Below are 17,913 nucleotides of genomic sequence, written 5' to 3'. Positions count from 1 at the left end.
AAGTTGAAGCGAAAGGCATGTCATCGCATACATTCTTAAAAAGATACGCAATGAATGATATATGAAATTCTGAAAACAGTTTTTCTAGTAAAATATCAACTACAAAAGATTATAAGGATGAACATGAATAATAATTGAAGCATGGCAATACAAAAAAAAATAGTCTTACGGAAGAAAAATGACTTAGGCAAAATAGTACATTGGGGATCATAATAAGTATATCTCATTTAGTATCCTATCACATTGCTTTGAAAGGCATTACGAGAGTCCATCGTTCAATTACAAGATCAGATACAACGTTAATAAATCCACCATTACATAAGATCAGTCCTACACGAAGGGCTGACCAAAACAGAACATATTCAATAATTGTAAATCTAAAAGTAGTAAATTCTCATCGACTACCAGTATCTCTGCTGAAGGGAATTACATCTTTATATTACCTGACATTTCACTACTTTACGCCTTGTTCTTTCTACAGCCGGTAGATGGCGAATATTGAATCATATTATGTCTTGACAAGAATCTGACACCGACGTTATTTTATTACCTACGTTCGAATTTCCTATTGAGTTTAATGCCAAACGGTTCTTGGATATTTAGCATAAATATAATAAATTTTGCCATTCAAAGTGGCAATGGTGCCCGCCTTCCATTACGCTTCCGCGAAACACTGCGATTTTTATTAGTATTTTCATTATTAATTTAATGTAGTTTTGTTAATAATGATTAGGTTTAATAGAGTTTTGAAACTGGATCTTATGAGAAGTCCTTCGAGCCGCGGCAAACTGGATTGACAGCCCTACGATTCCCTTTGTCCTTGTCGCTCATTACTTGACTAATCACAGTAATGGACTAATGACAAGTTACGAACTACACTCAAACGAAACTCCGTTCTTCAACTTGCGGGATATAACATTAGTTAAGTGAGTACGGAGAATCAAATTAACATATAACTTTTGATGTCGTGCTAAAGTTAGGGACATCTTATAGATAGGTCTGTCGGTCGGTCGGTTAGGTATTCCTATTTATTAGATAAGTAAATAAAACATGTATACATAGGCCAGCTTTGAAGCTAAAATCTGCATAGATTTCGATACAAGCTAACAGTGAATTAAGTTTGTTATGATAGAAGTAGGCATAGTAGGTAAATAATATTTATTTACAAATTTTCACATTCATAAATTCTTGTAAGTACGATCTATAAATTTACAAAATGTAGTATCTCTCTCTCTCTTTTGTCTAAGCGTATTCCCGGTTTCTTCCTCAGCGTCTTAGCCCAGGGTCCGCTTTCTTACTATTTCGTCTTAGACTCCGTACAAAATAAAATATCATCGAGTTAGTATTATATATCAAAACTGTCGAACTTACTTTGAGGCTAATTTAACAGGGTGATGTATATTTTTTATTTATACTTATGGATAGGAGTATTAGGAAAGCAATCTTTGTACCTATATAAGTAAACTGATGATCTTTGAGCAACTAGTGGTACTACTTGACTAATTTTGAGCGCCTGTAACTAGCGCCTGTAACTAGCGGACTACTAATAAATTGAAATGAGATCCAAAAATTGATTGGCAATAATATTAAAAATAATAGCAAATGGAATAAAAATAACTGAATAAACGTCAATGTGATATATTTATACGTTGATCCAGGGTTTGACTGACACATCCATCCATACGTGACATGCCCACGCATCCTATCTTTCAAATGTTCTCACAAGCCATGTAAAGCAAACGCTTTTATGCGTAAGTTATGAACACTACATTATCACTTAAAAAGCATTTTTATCTATACTAATACTCATTTGTTACTTAAATTAATTACTAATACTTAAATCCCATTTTAAAACCACAGCAGCTGCTTTTTGCTCTCCTATACCACCATGGAAGTGATCTAATTTAGTGGTATGAAAAAGTGCTATTTTCAAATAAACGACTTTTCTATGTTCCCTTCAATAGTCAACACACGTCTGTGCCTGTATCAGTCTATATTCATTTAGATTGATGTTAACACAGACGTGTATAATAATTCTATTAATATTAGCTAAGCGCCTAGACAGAAAGTCTACCCTCTCAATAAATCAATCAATACCTGGAACCCTTTTATTTTTAACTCGCATAGAACTTGGCAACGCAAGTTTGGAGCTAAGCAAATGTCCATTTTCATTAGCCTTAGCTGAACACCGCTTTGTCCATTCTCTTAAAGTGATTCCATAGAGCGAGCACAACTTTGATAGCACAGATAATACAACATAAATTAAACGTGGGAATATTTTATAAATAGAAAAATCTTAATTTATATATAATCAAAGCAATTAAAAATATTCATTCAATTAGAATTATAAACTAAATGTTTACATGCTATACTTAGAGTGGATTGCACCAATATACATCTCACTTTTCATTAATCCCAAGACCGACGTCGTAGGACTGAATACGGGAGCCAGCTTGGACAATTATTGTTTGTATTACTCAACTGTTTTCCTGTATATATATTTACATAACCTGTGGTGCGAGACCTGGTGACCAGATCTCCACAACGTAATTGCTAAAATTTAAGGTATTCATCCTTTGTAGGACTCCTACATCCTAACATAAATTACTTTTATGTACATATACTTTTTTGTTGTGGAGTAATTTTTTTTATTTAATTTAATTATTTAATAAACTTTGACGTTGACTCGAACCTGTGCAGAACAAAACGTAAAGTAAGCCATTTTGTCGACGCGCTGCACCCTAGTCGCGCGCGCGCTCAACTACGCAAAAGAACACAATTTTAACTCTATCCCATCCTTTGCATTTTGAATTCAGTGAAATTTCGAGCTTTCCGAATATCCGTAAGGGTAGTCCCTAGTCCCCACCCTGCCCCGGCGCAAAGGGGAAGTTAAAATTGTTTTCGGCACAAGCCAACCAAACAAATATTTTAATCACGTAGCGAGCATGTAAAGTGCGGTTGGTACTGTTTTAAAAGCCCATTTCGGTTACTCTGATGTCAACTTTACTCCGTTTTACTGTCATCTGTGGAAATCTTGTGATCATAACTGACACAACACATCAAGGATTTTTACGGAACTTTTATCTCAAGGAGGGTTATGCCTGAGAATATCAAAGTAAATTTTGTAACTCAAATTTGGCGATACCACAAACACTATACGTTTACATAATAAAATAATGATTAATTGGTTCTAATGACCAATATTAAATAATGACCATAATCATAATAGGACGATAAACAAGTTTATAAAAAATGTTCACCACTTACTTGCATATAATGTTGCTAAATTAGTTTTTATTATTTAATTAGATATAAAATGAAATGTGTGATACTGTATATTTTTTTCTAAATAACGAGTGTATTTAGACCTTTCCGAATAAACATTTTTGTATTGCCATATCCCAAAAATATTCCGTGGGATATAATTACGTTTCCGGCGGCTGAAATATTTAGCGGCTTGCCGGCGGCGGTCAGACATAGACTTTATTAACATTACAGATCTCTCCCTCTGTACAGTCTACTCTACTACATGTCGAGTTACTCTACTACGCTGACCTCTACGTGCCAGTAATAGAGGCGTTATTGCTACCTACAAATTTTGCCATGTGCTGTTAAAAGTAACATTAATAGGCATCCCTTCTAAATATAGCATCAATCCCCTGGGGCTCAGGTAGGCAATCTGGAATATATTCTTTTTACTAGTTTTGATAGGATAGCGAAAGTTTTTGGTTATGCCTACACCAAAGATATACCTATACGAATTTGAATCAATTTCGCCAACCCGAGCTTGAAATTGTACATTATTATATCTTTTCTTATTACTTACATGTCTAAATTTTGATTATTATAAAAACATATTACCATAAAAACCATTGCATGTTAAACGTCAAATCCAAATTAAAAAAAAAATGCTTTTGTGTATCAATTATATGGTTAAACATTGAATAAAATTACAAAATTGATAGAAATAGCTTTGATTCTAAGGACGGGATGGGCCAAATCAATTAATTAAATTAATATTAAAATTAGCTTACACTTTTACATCGGAAAATTTCAAGGCAACGCGTGTTTTTCTACAACGTCACTCAGAGTAGCTTTTTTCAGGAAAAATATTGGATTTACTCCCCTTTCACATCTACAGACATTTTCGTGATTGAAATCAAACATGGGAAAATATATTTTCCGGTGCTTAGTTTGACAATAACGTCACGTGACTGAGTAGATGCATGCTCCTAACCCGATGTGACGGGGTTTCGAGAAAAACTCGGAAATATCGGCGATAAGGTGGGTGATCGATAACTTCGCGAATTATTAGTTTTATTTCTTAAAATAGATTTAATGTTGTATTTACGAGCTTATTTATAGCCTTTTACTGGAACATTTATTGTATGTTTGAGTGCATTTTATTTCTAGGTCGCTATAATAGAGGTTTATTCTCGTGATTCCCATTTTTGCCCACTGTTCGAATTTCAACAGCGGAATGTGAAAGGATACTACTACATTTTTTTCATATACTACCAAGCAGGCAAACAGGCATGGAACCCACTTGATGGTAAGTGGTCACCCCAGCTTACACCCGCAACACTGCTGTCACATGCTCGTTGTCTACTTTGTGGCCTAGGATCTTTTGCCACAGTACCCTGTTATTACACTGGCTCACCCACCCTTCAAACCGGAACATAATAATGTTTGATGGCAGAAATAGACGAGAGCGAAGTACCTGTAGACGATCTTTGTACCAAGGTCTACCTCTGGTTTACATGTTTACGCTCAATAAAATATTACGAGTATGTAAGCAAATGCGTCTGGGGAATAAAACTTATGAGACATCGCCGGGGGCCAATTACGAAATATAGTGGGATATAACATTGGCGTGTTTAAGGATATGTACAGTCAACAACAAAACTCAATATCTCTCTCACGTCTCTTTGCGATTGGGAGCGGAGATTTTCTTTTCGAGTCATATTTGTGACCAATAGTGTTTGAAGTAGGACATCATCTGAGCTATTGCTTGAATAGCCATTTTGTTGTCAACCTCGAATAAGGCGTAAACAATTTTGATATTTATTTGCATACATAGGTGAAATAATATGGTATACGGATTGTTTAAGACCAACCAACAAATTTCCAGTGTGTAAAATGTAACTTTAAAAATATATAAGAATATTTATGTAGCTAAAACGTCTGTCTAGAAATATATTTATGTAACTTTGAAACCTATTCGCGTTGTTGGCTGTACGGATGTACAGTACTTTATGGCTCCTTTATTAGCTCGTAGAGGCATAAAGTCAGTTCTCATCAAGTTCGCCCGTGCATCTTCTGTTTTCTTACCAAAACGACTAAACAAATTATATCTCAACGTAGCTATGTCTAAAATTTTATCTCCAATGCGGTTATGAGGTTCCCATCTGCCATCCTACTCTGCTGTTTATCGTTGCTTTTTAGTATAATATTAAAAACTAATATGGATAAAACCAGGGGCTCGATTCTAAGTTCTCGAAGTTCATTTCACCAATTTTCTCCATTTCTTTAGAATGTTTAACACCGTTTCTTGACTTACGAAAAATCACAAAGAATTAGAAAAGCTTCATTTTTGAAAGAGTTCAATTCAATGCATCAATCGATCGATTTTTTTCCCATTGTAAATTTGCTAAAATCCTTCGAAAAAAAATGAGCAAATTTATGATTTGAACTTCGATGTGTGAGTATCGGGCCCCTGTTTGAACGTAGTGGGCATGAGCGAAGGATGTAGCTAGTGGCCAATATAGAAAATTATTCGATAAATAAACTTAATTTGGAAAAATACACAAACTCAAGCGTAGAATCACAACTTATATAACTTAAAACATCAAACTACATCAAAAATCGATAAAGATAAGATCTCTCACGCAAGTTTTTTTCAATTCGATTAAAAATGAAGCCTTTCTAATTTTCCCCATCTCGGTGCATATTAGTCAATCCGCAACCCCACAATAGATCCTCTCGGAAATAACTTCACCTGACCGGAAAGGTCTGAGTGGATTCCCGTGTTACACCATTTTCCGTTGACACAGCTGCTATGAAATTGAACACTGGTACAGTCAACATCGAGCTATCTAAAGTCATTGCAAATTGGCCGCTATTGCCATAGAGTTCTATGCTAGGTAACTTGATATGCTGTTGACTGTAACACATCATTTAGAATATGATTATAGAAGTGTTAAAACTTTTTTCGCATAACATGGAAATATCAAAGATAATTTCTATGCATGGGATCATGAGTCAGATTGTTGTACAAATTAATGTGGCACGAGTACGATTCGAACCTGACCTTTCGATCACAGGCCACTTGACCACACAATCATTTCAAATTTCACCCCCGAAATTATTGTAAACTAGCATTTACCCGCTGTGAAAGCGGACAGACAAACCTTCACGATTAAAATATAAGTATGGATATGGATTTGCCACTCCTGTTCAATCCAGGATATATAATATTATACGATTAACTGTATACTGTCATAGCTTATTTTCAGATTTCCTGAAAGAGACACTTCCATTTTCATTATTCCAAATTCTGTGACTGAAACTTTGCTCACTGAAATATTCATCCGCCACTTACTGTTATGAGCAAGTTACTGATATCATTTTAATATTAGCACGGATTTAGATATAGCGCAAGGATTACTTTTGAAATATCTAAAGTGATGTTCGTTTCAGCTAAACTGAATTGGATAGTCAATTAAGTATCATTCAAACGTAGATACATCACTTTAAACTTAACTATGGGATCAACCTAGATGTTATTACACTAACTAACCTGAAATAAATAATTATTTATTTATCACATATCGGAAAATATGTATGTGTTTTTTATAGTAATTTTTTTTTGCAACCACATAATAATATATGAATCTAACAATAGGTTCGAATATATGAACCTATTGTTAGAATCATTTATTCGAAATTCAACAAGCGTTATAAAAGCTCGTGTACGAACGAGGCCTAAAAGTTATCTTAAAATACCAAAATTCTGAATTTTCCTCTAAACCTTTTCAATCATCTAAGTGCCTTTATTTATTCACGTTAGTTTGTAGACACTTTAGATATAGTTACTTAAATGCATCTAAGTATACCCGATAAATTGCTTCCTTATTCAGTATTGTATGATAAAATACATGCCCAATACCATTATGACGGAAAAATATAATGTAATATTGGACTGTTTTTGTTTTGTCTGAACTGTTACGAATAGTAATAGAATAGGTAGTTTGTATACAAATATTCGACAAGTGTATTGACTACTGACTGACTTCTTACTCTAAATCAAGAACTGAGTCGCGGCTGCGCTGTCGTTAAAATTTTTAGAATTTTAAAGATAACAATAAATTTGATTATCAGACTTTATGAAATAATAGATCTATACTTGAGTACCTAATGTTAATTTTAATAATATTTGATTTTATAAATCCCTTCCTTAAGAAAATTCTCTCTCTATCTTATCTAAGCATTTTCCTTGTTGCTACACAGCCATTGAGCGTCGGAGCCCAGGGTCCGCGTTCCTTTTCCTTTGCTCCCCGAAGAGCATGGAAGCAAGTTTTCCCGTAGAAAACATAATATTTTATAATGACACACACATACGACTGTGTAGATCATAAAGTTCGAATTCATTTCGAAGGCATTTCCGAGGTCAAGCTGGTAACTTGTTAATCTAAGTTTTAATAAAACTTCTTTTAAGTACTTCGGCAGACTTTCATCCAAACTCCGAAGGAAGGGTTAAATGGCTTCAGACTTACACTATTTGAACTTTTTGCGCTTGGCTAGCAGGATTTTATACGGTGGCGTTGTTCGGCAAAGTTATGTAATATTGATCTAAACATTAATATCATTTAATGTATTCGGCGTGTGATATTTCGCTCTAGTATAGGACCCCATATATCCCGTTGAAGGCCGGTTGTAATATTAATTCTTCCAATTTTAATGTCAATTTTTTTACGCTAACCCTTGGCTTTGAACTTTCGGAACACGCGAAGACGAGACAGTTCAATAGCCTATTACATACAGCAACTATTTAAAGGCTATGCATGTAAATATTTGCCACAGATATTTTAAGCCAATGACATATTCAAAGGGCAAGAAGAGTATCTACACAACATTATTATGTTACCTACATCGATATTTTTTTCCTAATTTTGTTTGGAACACTTTCAATTTCTTTTCCAGGTGTTCATCAAATCAGAGCTGAAAGTTGGAGTAATTTACGTCAAAGAAAACCAATATACTGAAGAGGAGATCTTAGACAACAATGAGAATTCGCCTATGTTCGAAGAATTCCTACAAGTTTTAGGAGAAAAAGTCAGATTAAAAGGTATAAAGAAACAATTTTATACGAGTCCCTACCTTCTTCTTGATTATATTCTTATATGTTACTTGCGTCTAATGTTAGGTACTTGATTAAATTGTTTTTGAACTTTATTGCTATAGTGTCACGAAACAACAGTGCTGTTTATGTTTGTAGACGTTAGTGTCCTTGTTTTAAGATCGTGCATTCTCTAAGAATTAATTCAAAGCTTTGTTTATCTAAGTTTATGACTCACAAACTGGTATTAACTGGATTTCGCTTTAATTGAAAATCATTGAATGAAATGGTGTGGTATAATAAATGTAAATTTTATAATTAACCTTGAAGAACAGACTTATGATGAAACATCAAGACAATAGAACAATTTAGTAGTAGTGGAACAAGGAAATTTTAGTTAAAAAAATAAGTACTATGTTCTATTTTAGGTTAAATTTTACCCGTGTGCCAAATTTTATCGAAATCTTTTAAGTAAATTATGCGTTATCGATTAAAGAATCTTCACATAATCTTACACATATGAACTTTCACGTAACATTATACATATCGTGGGGTTCTATTTACAATTTAATTGAGGGTTTTAATTACCTAAGTTTTTTTCATAATACAACGAGTTAGGCCACTAAAATCTAATGAAATATGATGTGTCTGATACTGACTGCATGGTGTTCAATATTTTGAATTTTTCTTTTCAGGCTTCGACAAATACAAAGGCGGTCTCGATACAGTCCATGACCTGACGGGTTTGTACTCAGTGTACACGAACTGGCGAGGGATAGAGATCATGTTCCACGTGTCCACACTGCTACCCTATGAACGCCACGACCCTCAGAAGCTACAGAGGAAGCGGCACATAGGCAACGACATTGTCTGCGTGGTCTTCCTCGAGGCTGATAACACTGCCTTCTCGCCCGCTTGCATTAAGAGCCATTTTTTACATACTTTTATATTAGGTCAGTAAATGCTTAGTCATGGATTTTAAATCAGTTGAATATCCAATAAAAGAAACAAGATATCATATAATATCTGTAACATCACCAACTATTCCAAATGGTGGATGTCAGCGCAGGCAGATATAAAAACAGCCGTATCTCTTTTTTTCAACTTTTGTTTATTAAGTGGACCATGGGGTCCAGCAAGCTAAAAGCTTCAGTAAGCTAAAACGGAATTTAAAAACTAGCTCTGGAAATAACTTGCAACGAAAGCTAGTCTATACAAACTTACGCCCATCGAAAATATATTAGCAATACCTTGCGATAAATTGCTCAATAAGATTGTGTATTTATTAGGTTCGCAAGGCAGCCATTTACAGCCAACAATTTTAATTTGACATTACATTATGGTGTTTTAAGCCTGGTAAATGTCTGGTACAATATGCTGTTCAAACATTTCGAAAGAGTTGAGTTTCTGAACGGGATCTTCTCAGTCTAATCTAAAACCTTCCTTGTAGTATTAGATAAATTAAAGCAATTACAAAGCATGTTCCAATAAATGGTTTAAACATAAAGATTATAGTGGTTATCTCAAAACTAAAGTAGTAATAGATAACACTTAGAAATATTATTTTATAAATATTTACTATCAATTTCAGTGCGAGTTTCAGCAAAGATCAAAAGAAGGCCTACGAGGTATGAAGTGTCAGTGGTGACGAGAGACGAAGTGGGGGCCTACAAGCCCTACCTATGGGAGCAGAGCCTTTTTGATAAAGGGCCTATGTTCAGGTAACAAGTTTTTGACAATCGATATTTTGCGATGCACACATACACTATTGCAAAATTAGGGATTATCCCTTCACTTTGCACTTTGGCATAATGATGTTGATATTATTTTTTTGACGACAATCTTTTACCGTAGTGTATTTTTTCACATAACTCTGTTTTGGCATATATTTTACATACTATTTTATCTCTAATAATTTGTACTTCAATATTAAATATTATGCTTTAAAAGAATTAATAAATATTAAAATTTGTAAATATTAATAAACATAAACAAAAGTATGCTGTTATAATTATATAGTAAAATGCATGCATTTTATTTAGTACTGCTAGTTTCCTGATAATTCATCTGATAAAAATATGCTTTACGTTGTAGAGAATGGCTGCTGACAAAAATAGTGAACGGGGAGAGAGCCTCATATTCCGCTCCGAAGTTCGCACGAATGCAGGAGAGGACCCGGAGCCAAATGTTGGAAGATATCGTCGCCAATCTGCAGAACCATGCGGAAACTGGACAGATTCCTAAGCCATATCGCAGAGGTGAGTTCGGGGAAATGTAGCCAATGTGTGGGAAATGTACCTAGTAATGTTGTAGTCGTAATGTGTTTGTTTATGTTCAATTGTTTGTTATCCAGCTGAATCTTGTCTTATTCATCTAACTGATTTAAATTATATTCGCAAAATATTACATGTAAATTTGATGGATATAAGATTCTACATAACCGACAGATACTAGACGTCGCCTATGCAGAACACGTCTTAACAATCTTTTTTTTTAAGTATTATCATACGTATCCTTTCTGACTATAAGCAAGGCAGAGACGTGAGTTAATTTAGAACGGAAATAACTTTTAACGCGAATTAACATCAACAGATAAACAAACAAACTAAACCATGACTTAAGCTTCAGAATAACAAACAAATCATGACTTCATTACTTCACAGGATCATGGCGTCCTATAGGCCACATGCGGCCTTCCTCGCCTCTTCTAGACTCTGTGCGCGATCAGTTCGAAGACTACGACCAACTGGCTAAGGACTTCACCAGGGTCTTCCTAAACAACGAGCTGAATTGTGCCCAAAACGCGCAATTGTTCGACGTGGTATTTCTGGTGGGGCAGTCGAAGCAGAAAACGAAGTTTATAGGCGTCAGAGCTATACTTGGTGTTAGGAGTAGGTAGGTGTAGCTGAAATCTTTAAATTTTCTTATTTTTTATAAAATTTATTATATCTACTGCACGATAGATTGTCTCCTAGATATTTGGGTCATTGGCACTTCTACAACTCTCAAATTATCTATGAAAGTTGGGGCAATATACAAAAAAATACAGGTTACCGCTGATTTATAGCTAAAACAGCAAAACGTGATACTCAAATTGGGACTGCTGGATTCAATAAAGCAAGCTTTTCATAACATTTCAGAGTGTTCCAAGAAATGCTGTACGGCATTCAAACCGGCTTCGGGTCTCCACAAGTCCCCGTGGCCGAGTTGCTAGCGAGACCAGCGCCCACGCTGCTGTCTCCGACACCGGCCAGGCAGAAGAGCAGCAACTTCCTACAGGTCCCGGACATCGAGTCACCAAGGTAACACAGCAAAATATCATTAATCTATATCACACAAAATATCTAATTAAAACTTTTAGTAGAATACTTATAGAGACTTCTAAGAGGACTAAACTGCTAGTAGGACATCTATCAGGAACTGCAATAGGACATCTAACGAACACTGCAAAAATACTTTTACATCTCTCATATTCGATAAGTAGGTTCTTATTACCCCCAAATGGGGCTTGTAGGTGACCAATAAGCGCTCTAGGGTAATAATGTAGCTAGAAAGCCCTAGGGCGGTAAGTAATTAAAAAGAAAACACTTCACTCTTTCAAAAACTTAGCGTATATCATCATCATCATAGGATGTATCGTATATCATCATCGTATGAGTATAATAGTCATCAATTTTAAATATCGAACGTCGAAGCTCAATTTCGTTCTTGAAAAAAATTAAAAGTTATTTTCTTGGTTCTTTTTAATGAAAAAGGCGGGAATAGAAAACTTTTTGTTTAAAATGTTTTATTCTTGTAATGCCAGTTTTTTTCTACTTACCACACAATCGAGATGTAAAGCAGAGTAGATGACTCGGGTGTAAGCATCAATTGCACCCTCGAACTATAAATATCTCGCGCTGCAATTAATGCTTTACAGCCCTTAGCTACTATTAAAGAGGGAACATTTATAACTAATCACATTAAAATCTATTGTCTCAAGTATTTAAAGGCAAACATTTAAACTACCTATATGAAAATTTAATCTTATAAAATGTTATTTAGTCTTTTATTTTAAAGGAAAAGGTCTCCCCTTTTTTCTTCTTTGTTTTAATAATAACAAATTTCAAAATCATGAAATTCGTATATATAAATGGTACCTTCTAATAAGGCCTCAAATACAAAGACAAATACTTACACTTAAATATACGAGACATCATTGTTTACAGGCCAAAGAGCGTGCCCAGTTCTCCGATGGTAAAACGCGCGTTCTCCCGCCTGGGCACCATCACAGCCGGCTGGGGGCGCTCCATCCGCAAGCAACACACGCAGCTCAACGCTGATGATAAGAAGAAGTGGGCCAGCTCGCAGGATTGCTCAAGTATGTTTATATAGTCCATCTCTATCGTGGGTTCACTATAGTGTATCACCAACTTCTGTTCCCGACTCGAATTTTACATAAAGGACTATACGTACTCCTAACTCAATATTCATTTATTTAGATAATCAAGATTCATAATAGAACTGACCTAAAATGTTAGAATTGTATAAAACTCCAATGTAGCTAAAATAACTGTAAACAAAGCTAACGTAACTAACATTAACTTATCATTTATTAATTAACTTTAACTTAACTAACAACTCTAAAATAGATATATAAAGTATATTCTTAGCCTGATAGAACTCTGAAATAGCCAATATATAACACTGCTTTTAAAACTATCTCACTGAACATAATATCATATCTCTAGATTCTCATGATTCTTATATACTTACACTCACATAGGGAGGAGAAAGAGTCGCGAAAGTACTTAATTTTATGGCTTAAAGGTGGAATGGAGATTCTTAAATGAACATGTTCCTATTATATTGATGAAAGTTTGTTTACAGATAAAGAAGGTAAAGACAAAGATAAAGATAAGAACGCAGCACTTGCAGTGCCGAGGCTATCTGTGTGCGCTGACGCACAAAAAGTGGACCGCGCCAAACTTGCACAGACTGAGGTTGGTCACAAATATTTACTATATCCAAAAACTAGTCTTTATGTATCTAATTTTCAGCAAATATATTGGCATGTAATTAAAAATTTTATTTCTAGCTATATACTACGATCACTTGGTGGAATTCTTTAAAAAATATTTTAAAACTATATTCTGACACTCTCAGACACAAAAAAGTTAAACCATACTTTAAACTAAAGTACGTTTTGACTCAATCTGTCAATGTCGAAGTACGATACTGGTAATACATATTCTAGTATTATGCTAAGATTGTGTTTGTAATACGTTTCCAGTTCTCAATAATCGAGTTCGACCCAGAGACGTTCCGCATCCTGCTGGACTACCTGCACACGGGCAGCTGCCCGCTCACGTGCGCGTCCATCCCGGGGCTGATCTGCGCGGCCGAGCACTACGACCTGCCCGAGCTGCTGCAGGCCTGCTTCCACCACGCCAAGCAGTTCCTCAGGATAGAAGTTGTAAGTATATCCTTACACTCTAGGATTACCTAATTTTATTATTTCTAGCAATTAGGTATATTATTTATCAGTATTTCAGTGTCAGACCGCGTGGAAATCTTAGTAATCGAAATGATTTTTTTAATGATGTGTAGGGTAACTTGAGATGTTAACTACGCCTCAAGTTACCCTGCTCTCTATTCAAAAGCAATGATAGCAAATATGCAATCCAACTTATAAAAAAAAATAATGCCGTACTTTCCTTCCAGGTATGCACAATGCTCATATCATTAGAAAACTATTACTGGCGCTACACGTCAGCATCGGAATTGGTGAACATGATTCTGGCTTTCATCGAGCAACGAGCCTACGCACTCTTCCAAACTTCGGAGTTCCTCAACTTGTCCGAATCCATGGTCCAGATGATCATGTGCCGGAACCTCGAGGTGCCAGAGGTGAGAAAGTTCGAGGCCATGCTCGGCTGGGCCAGGAACAAGATCAAGTCCAAATCTGCAAATAAGACTGATGCCAAAAATGAATTTAAATGCATTATGGAGAGATTAGCTAGGGACCTCAAACTGTATAGGATCTCCCCGCAGGAATTGATCAAAGTGGTCCTCCCCTCTAAAGCGATCAAAAATGAGCGCATTTTAGAAACCCTGATGTACCAGGCCAACTCGGGCATGTACCGGATCCAGGACAGCTACATCGAGGCCTGCCAGCAGCGGCTGCAGAAGCAAGACTCGAGATTCTCAGAGTTCGAAAGCTTTGACTACGGAATATAAACTTGGAGCTGTGAGGAATATCAGTGTATTAGATAGATTTTGAACTGTTTGGACTGGGTCCTTCTTACAATGTGGTATGTCGACGCCTTCTAAAAGTATTATTGTTATAGATGTATGTACTTGAGTAGAGGTACGAGAAATATTTGTACAATTCTCGGATACCTATTCCTTGTTGTTGTTCATTGATACCTATATTTTTTACATCTAGCTAGATGTGTTCATCATAATCATTTATATTTTTGGTACCAAAAAAATTGAGATAATACGTACTTAGTTGGGAAAATAGCTGCGGTATTAATTCATTTATAATGTAATAGTTACTGGTACAAAGAGTATAATACCTACTTCTGTGATTCGTCAGTGAGATACTAAAACTGTTATCTGGGGAACAGAATTATTAAAAGCACATTGGCTTTTTAAAATAACATTACTTTGACATATCTTATTAATACCTAATAACATAATATATACTTATTGTCCCCAATCAAAACAAAAATGATTATATACCTCTTTAGTGAATTGTTTTAGAGACAAATAATATTAAAAATGACTGATACTAGAATCTGTTTATTGGAAGTCTTTATAAAAGTTAGAAAATCCATTAACAAGAATCACAAGATTTTAACAATACGAACTCTAAAGTAAAATTATAAACAAATAAACAACTAAAATGATAACTAAAATCTAATTTGTAGAATTAAATGTAACAACTATACAATCTGGTTCTTGAGATATCTTCAAAATGTTGTCATAGTTACTAAAGTTAAGGATGTATAATGTATAAATATTACTATATATGTGTATAATAGGTACACATCTTTTCTACACAATTCTAAAAATGTATTTCTTAAGCTATGGCCACTCTGTCACTCGCACAAAACTTGCATATTTATTGGCGTTAAGACGTTTTTCAGAAACGCAGCCAGACATCATTCCATTATGTAGGTACCTTTTCGCTCTTAAACCATAATTTTCAACAAATTTTAGATACTTATGTAAGATGAGCTAATATTTAAAGATTTCAACCCAAACCCATTTCGATTCTTCACTCGATTTTTCGAATCATTGTGCTGTGGCCACAACTCCAAATTTTCTTTTTTTTTTAATTTCACTTATTTGATACATTAAAATGTGTCCAAATGTGTTTAAAATATTTTTCCACAAAATGTTAATATTATGGAATTTTTAATTTTCTGAATTTTCTGCTGAGAAATATAAATAACGATTTTGTTTCTTGTTTAAATGTAAAAAATCCCATATTAATTTCGCTATTTTAGTATAAAGTCTTTAGTACATGTTTGAAATAAGGACAAAAATATATGAAACAGTCTGTAGATGTTGGCTTTTCTGTCAAAGAAGTGTGTATCACTTCAAACAATTTATATTTAAACGCCAATGGACTCTTGGGTAGTCCATTATGAATACTGATCAGAATTGAAATGCAATTTTTGGTCAAAGTCTGTCAAATTGTGGATAGTCGTCTATATAAAATAGAAGTTTTATTGTTGTTGCCGTTCCCATTAAGGTTAGCCATTATGTTTGTTATTTATTTTATACATATTATATGTATTTATTAGAGATTCACTAACAGTTGCTCAAAGCTTTCCAGTTTCACAATTAGAGAAGACAACTACATTTTAAATGGAAAGTCGAATATTTTGGGCATCTCCAGAAAATGTTGAGAAAAGTAATTTGATTTCACAACTAGGTCCTGAAACTTGCGTGGTTGATAAAAATGTGTCCGTGAATAATAATTTGCTACTCTTTCTTCATATTTGTGACTTTTATAGCCAATATATAAATGTATAATTAATGCCCCATGACGCAACAGGTAAAATAAATTAATAACTGGAAATATGTTATGCAGTCTGTGGTAGAACTATCTTATAGTGACAGACGTGCAGACTGCATTTTATAATATAAAGGTAATATTATATTTCACTTGATCTTGTAGGTAAGGTATGTATATGTTAAATATTGTTACAACTCTTCTGAACCAAATGTTGTAAAATGTTTCAGACCTGTAATCTAAAAAAAGTAAAAAAAAAGAGCCATTTCACGTACCTAGTTCTTCTAATAGGCTTTGATGACAAATATTATTAATTTTGATACATACAATTGGTTAGTAAATTAATAAAAAACAATATCTTTGGAAATTAGGCTTCAATCGAAAAAGTTTGTGTTTTATACAATATCGTGAAATGGATCTTCGTCATTTAACAAATAGGTGTTAATGTATAAATATTTAGCCTAAATTTTAAACTCTAAAATTCTGAGAAAATAACATTTAAAAAAAGTTGAATCGTCGGTAAAAGTTTTTATACTTATGATGAAAATATACAATATATACCTATCTTATATATATCTTCTTTGAATTATAAAATTTATATAGTTTAATTTATTGTGATTTTGCTCAAAGCTTAAATGCAATTACATATGTGGTAATATATCTGCATTAAATATAGGTACATTAATTTATGTGTTTCGTAGACTTTAAAAGCTGTATAATAAATATTTATTTATCATGAGTTTATGTGCATAGATGTGAAATAATACTCATATATATTTATAGATTTAATTTGTAGAAACACCAAATAATTGACGTGTCAAGCTCTTCGATGGTTAAATAAGTTTTCTATTCCAAAATTTTAACCTTCCTGTGATCGTAGATGTCGCTATAAGTATGTTAATATGTGGGATCTTCAAAGAATAAAAAATATAACTGTTATTTTGCATGAGCGAGATTATTATCCAAAGAAATTTTATGTGGTGAATAAATTTTTTTGTGTATTTTTCTGTTCGTTTTTATTCCAAGCCTGACTTTGCAGAGTGGTTGTTGATATATTTTGATTTAGCTAATAAGTACTTAACTCAATCTAATGACGGTTGAATTTAATATAGATTTCTGACAAACTCAGCGAAAAGGTGGATAAACAAACAATCATTGACGGGAACCCTATGAAAACGCCTCACATCCTACAAACATAAACCGGAATAGGGTACCTAGATGACTATGTTTTTTATTTTGGTCACTATTCGAAGGCCCAGCTTGAAAAGATATGACAAAAATAATACATAAAAAAGCTATGTTTATTCGTCAGCTACCTTAAATATTGCGTTTTTTATGATGGTTTAGTTTATTTTTACTAGTTGTTCGCAGCGAACTTAGACCTCACGAACAAAATATTTTTTTACAAAATTGTGAGCATTTCAAAACTACTTAATCGATTTTCATGCCCCACGAACTTAAAAATTCTATTGACAGATCCTATATATACCTTTTAAATTTCATCAAAATTAGACCAAAACAGTTCGAAAGTTATCGCGTTGCAACAAACAATTAAAGATACATACAT

The 17,913-nt window shown here is 34.0% G+C and overlaps 1 protein-coding gene across 3 annotated transcripts in view; it reads left to right on the top strand.

Moving 5' to 3' along the window:
• rsh (radish) overlaps positions 1-17,351 on the top strand; it is a 200,271-nt gene extending 182,920 nt beyond the window's left edge. For all 3 annotated transcript variants that reach the window (XM_053753024.2, XM_053753023.2, XM_053753025.2), the window contains 10 exons: positions 8,203-8,347; positions 9,034-9,291; positions 9,930-10,059; positions 10,433-10,596; positions 11,002-11,233; positions 11,479-11,640; positions 12,547-12,698; positions 13,208-13,320; positions 13,611-13,793; positions 14,042-17,351. In XM_053753024.2, coding sequence (XP_053608999.1) covers positions 8,203-8,347; positions 9,034-9,291; positions 9,930-10,059; positions 10,433-10,596; positions 11,002-11,233; positions 11,479-11,640; positions 12,547-12,698; positions 13,208-13,320; positions 13,611-13,793; positions 14,042-14,557 — 2,055 coding nt within the window. In that variant the 3' untranslated portion in view covers positions 14,558-17,351. The remainder of the gene's footprint in view (positions 1-8,202; positions 8,348-9,033; positions 9,292-9,929; positions 10,060-10,432; positions 10,597-11,001; positions 11,234-11,478; positions 11,641-12,546; positions 12,699-13,207; positions 13,321-13,610; positions 13,794-14,041) is intronic.
• Positions 17,352-17,913: the final 562 nt, after the last annotated feature.

This window comes from Plodia interpunctella, chromosome 12 (genome assembly GCF_027563975.2).
Source record: "Plodia interpunctella isolate USDA-ARS_2022_Savannah chromosome 12, ilPloInte3.2, whole genome shotgun sequence".
Lineage (NCBI taxonomy): Eukaryota > Metazoa > Arthropoda > Insecta > Lepidoptera > Pyralidae > Plodia > Plodia interpunctella.
Note: the sequence above shows the minus strand (reverse complement) of the source record. Positions and strands in the feature narration are given on the sequence as shown.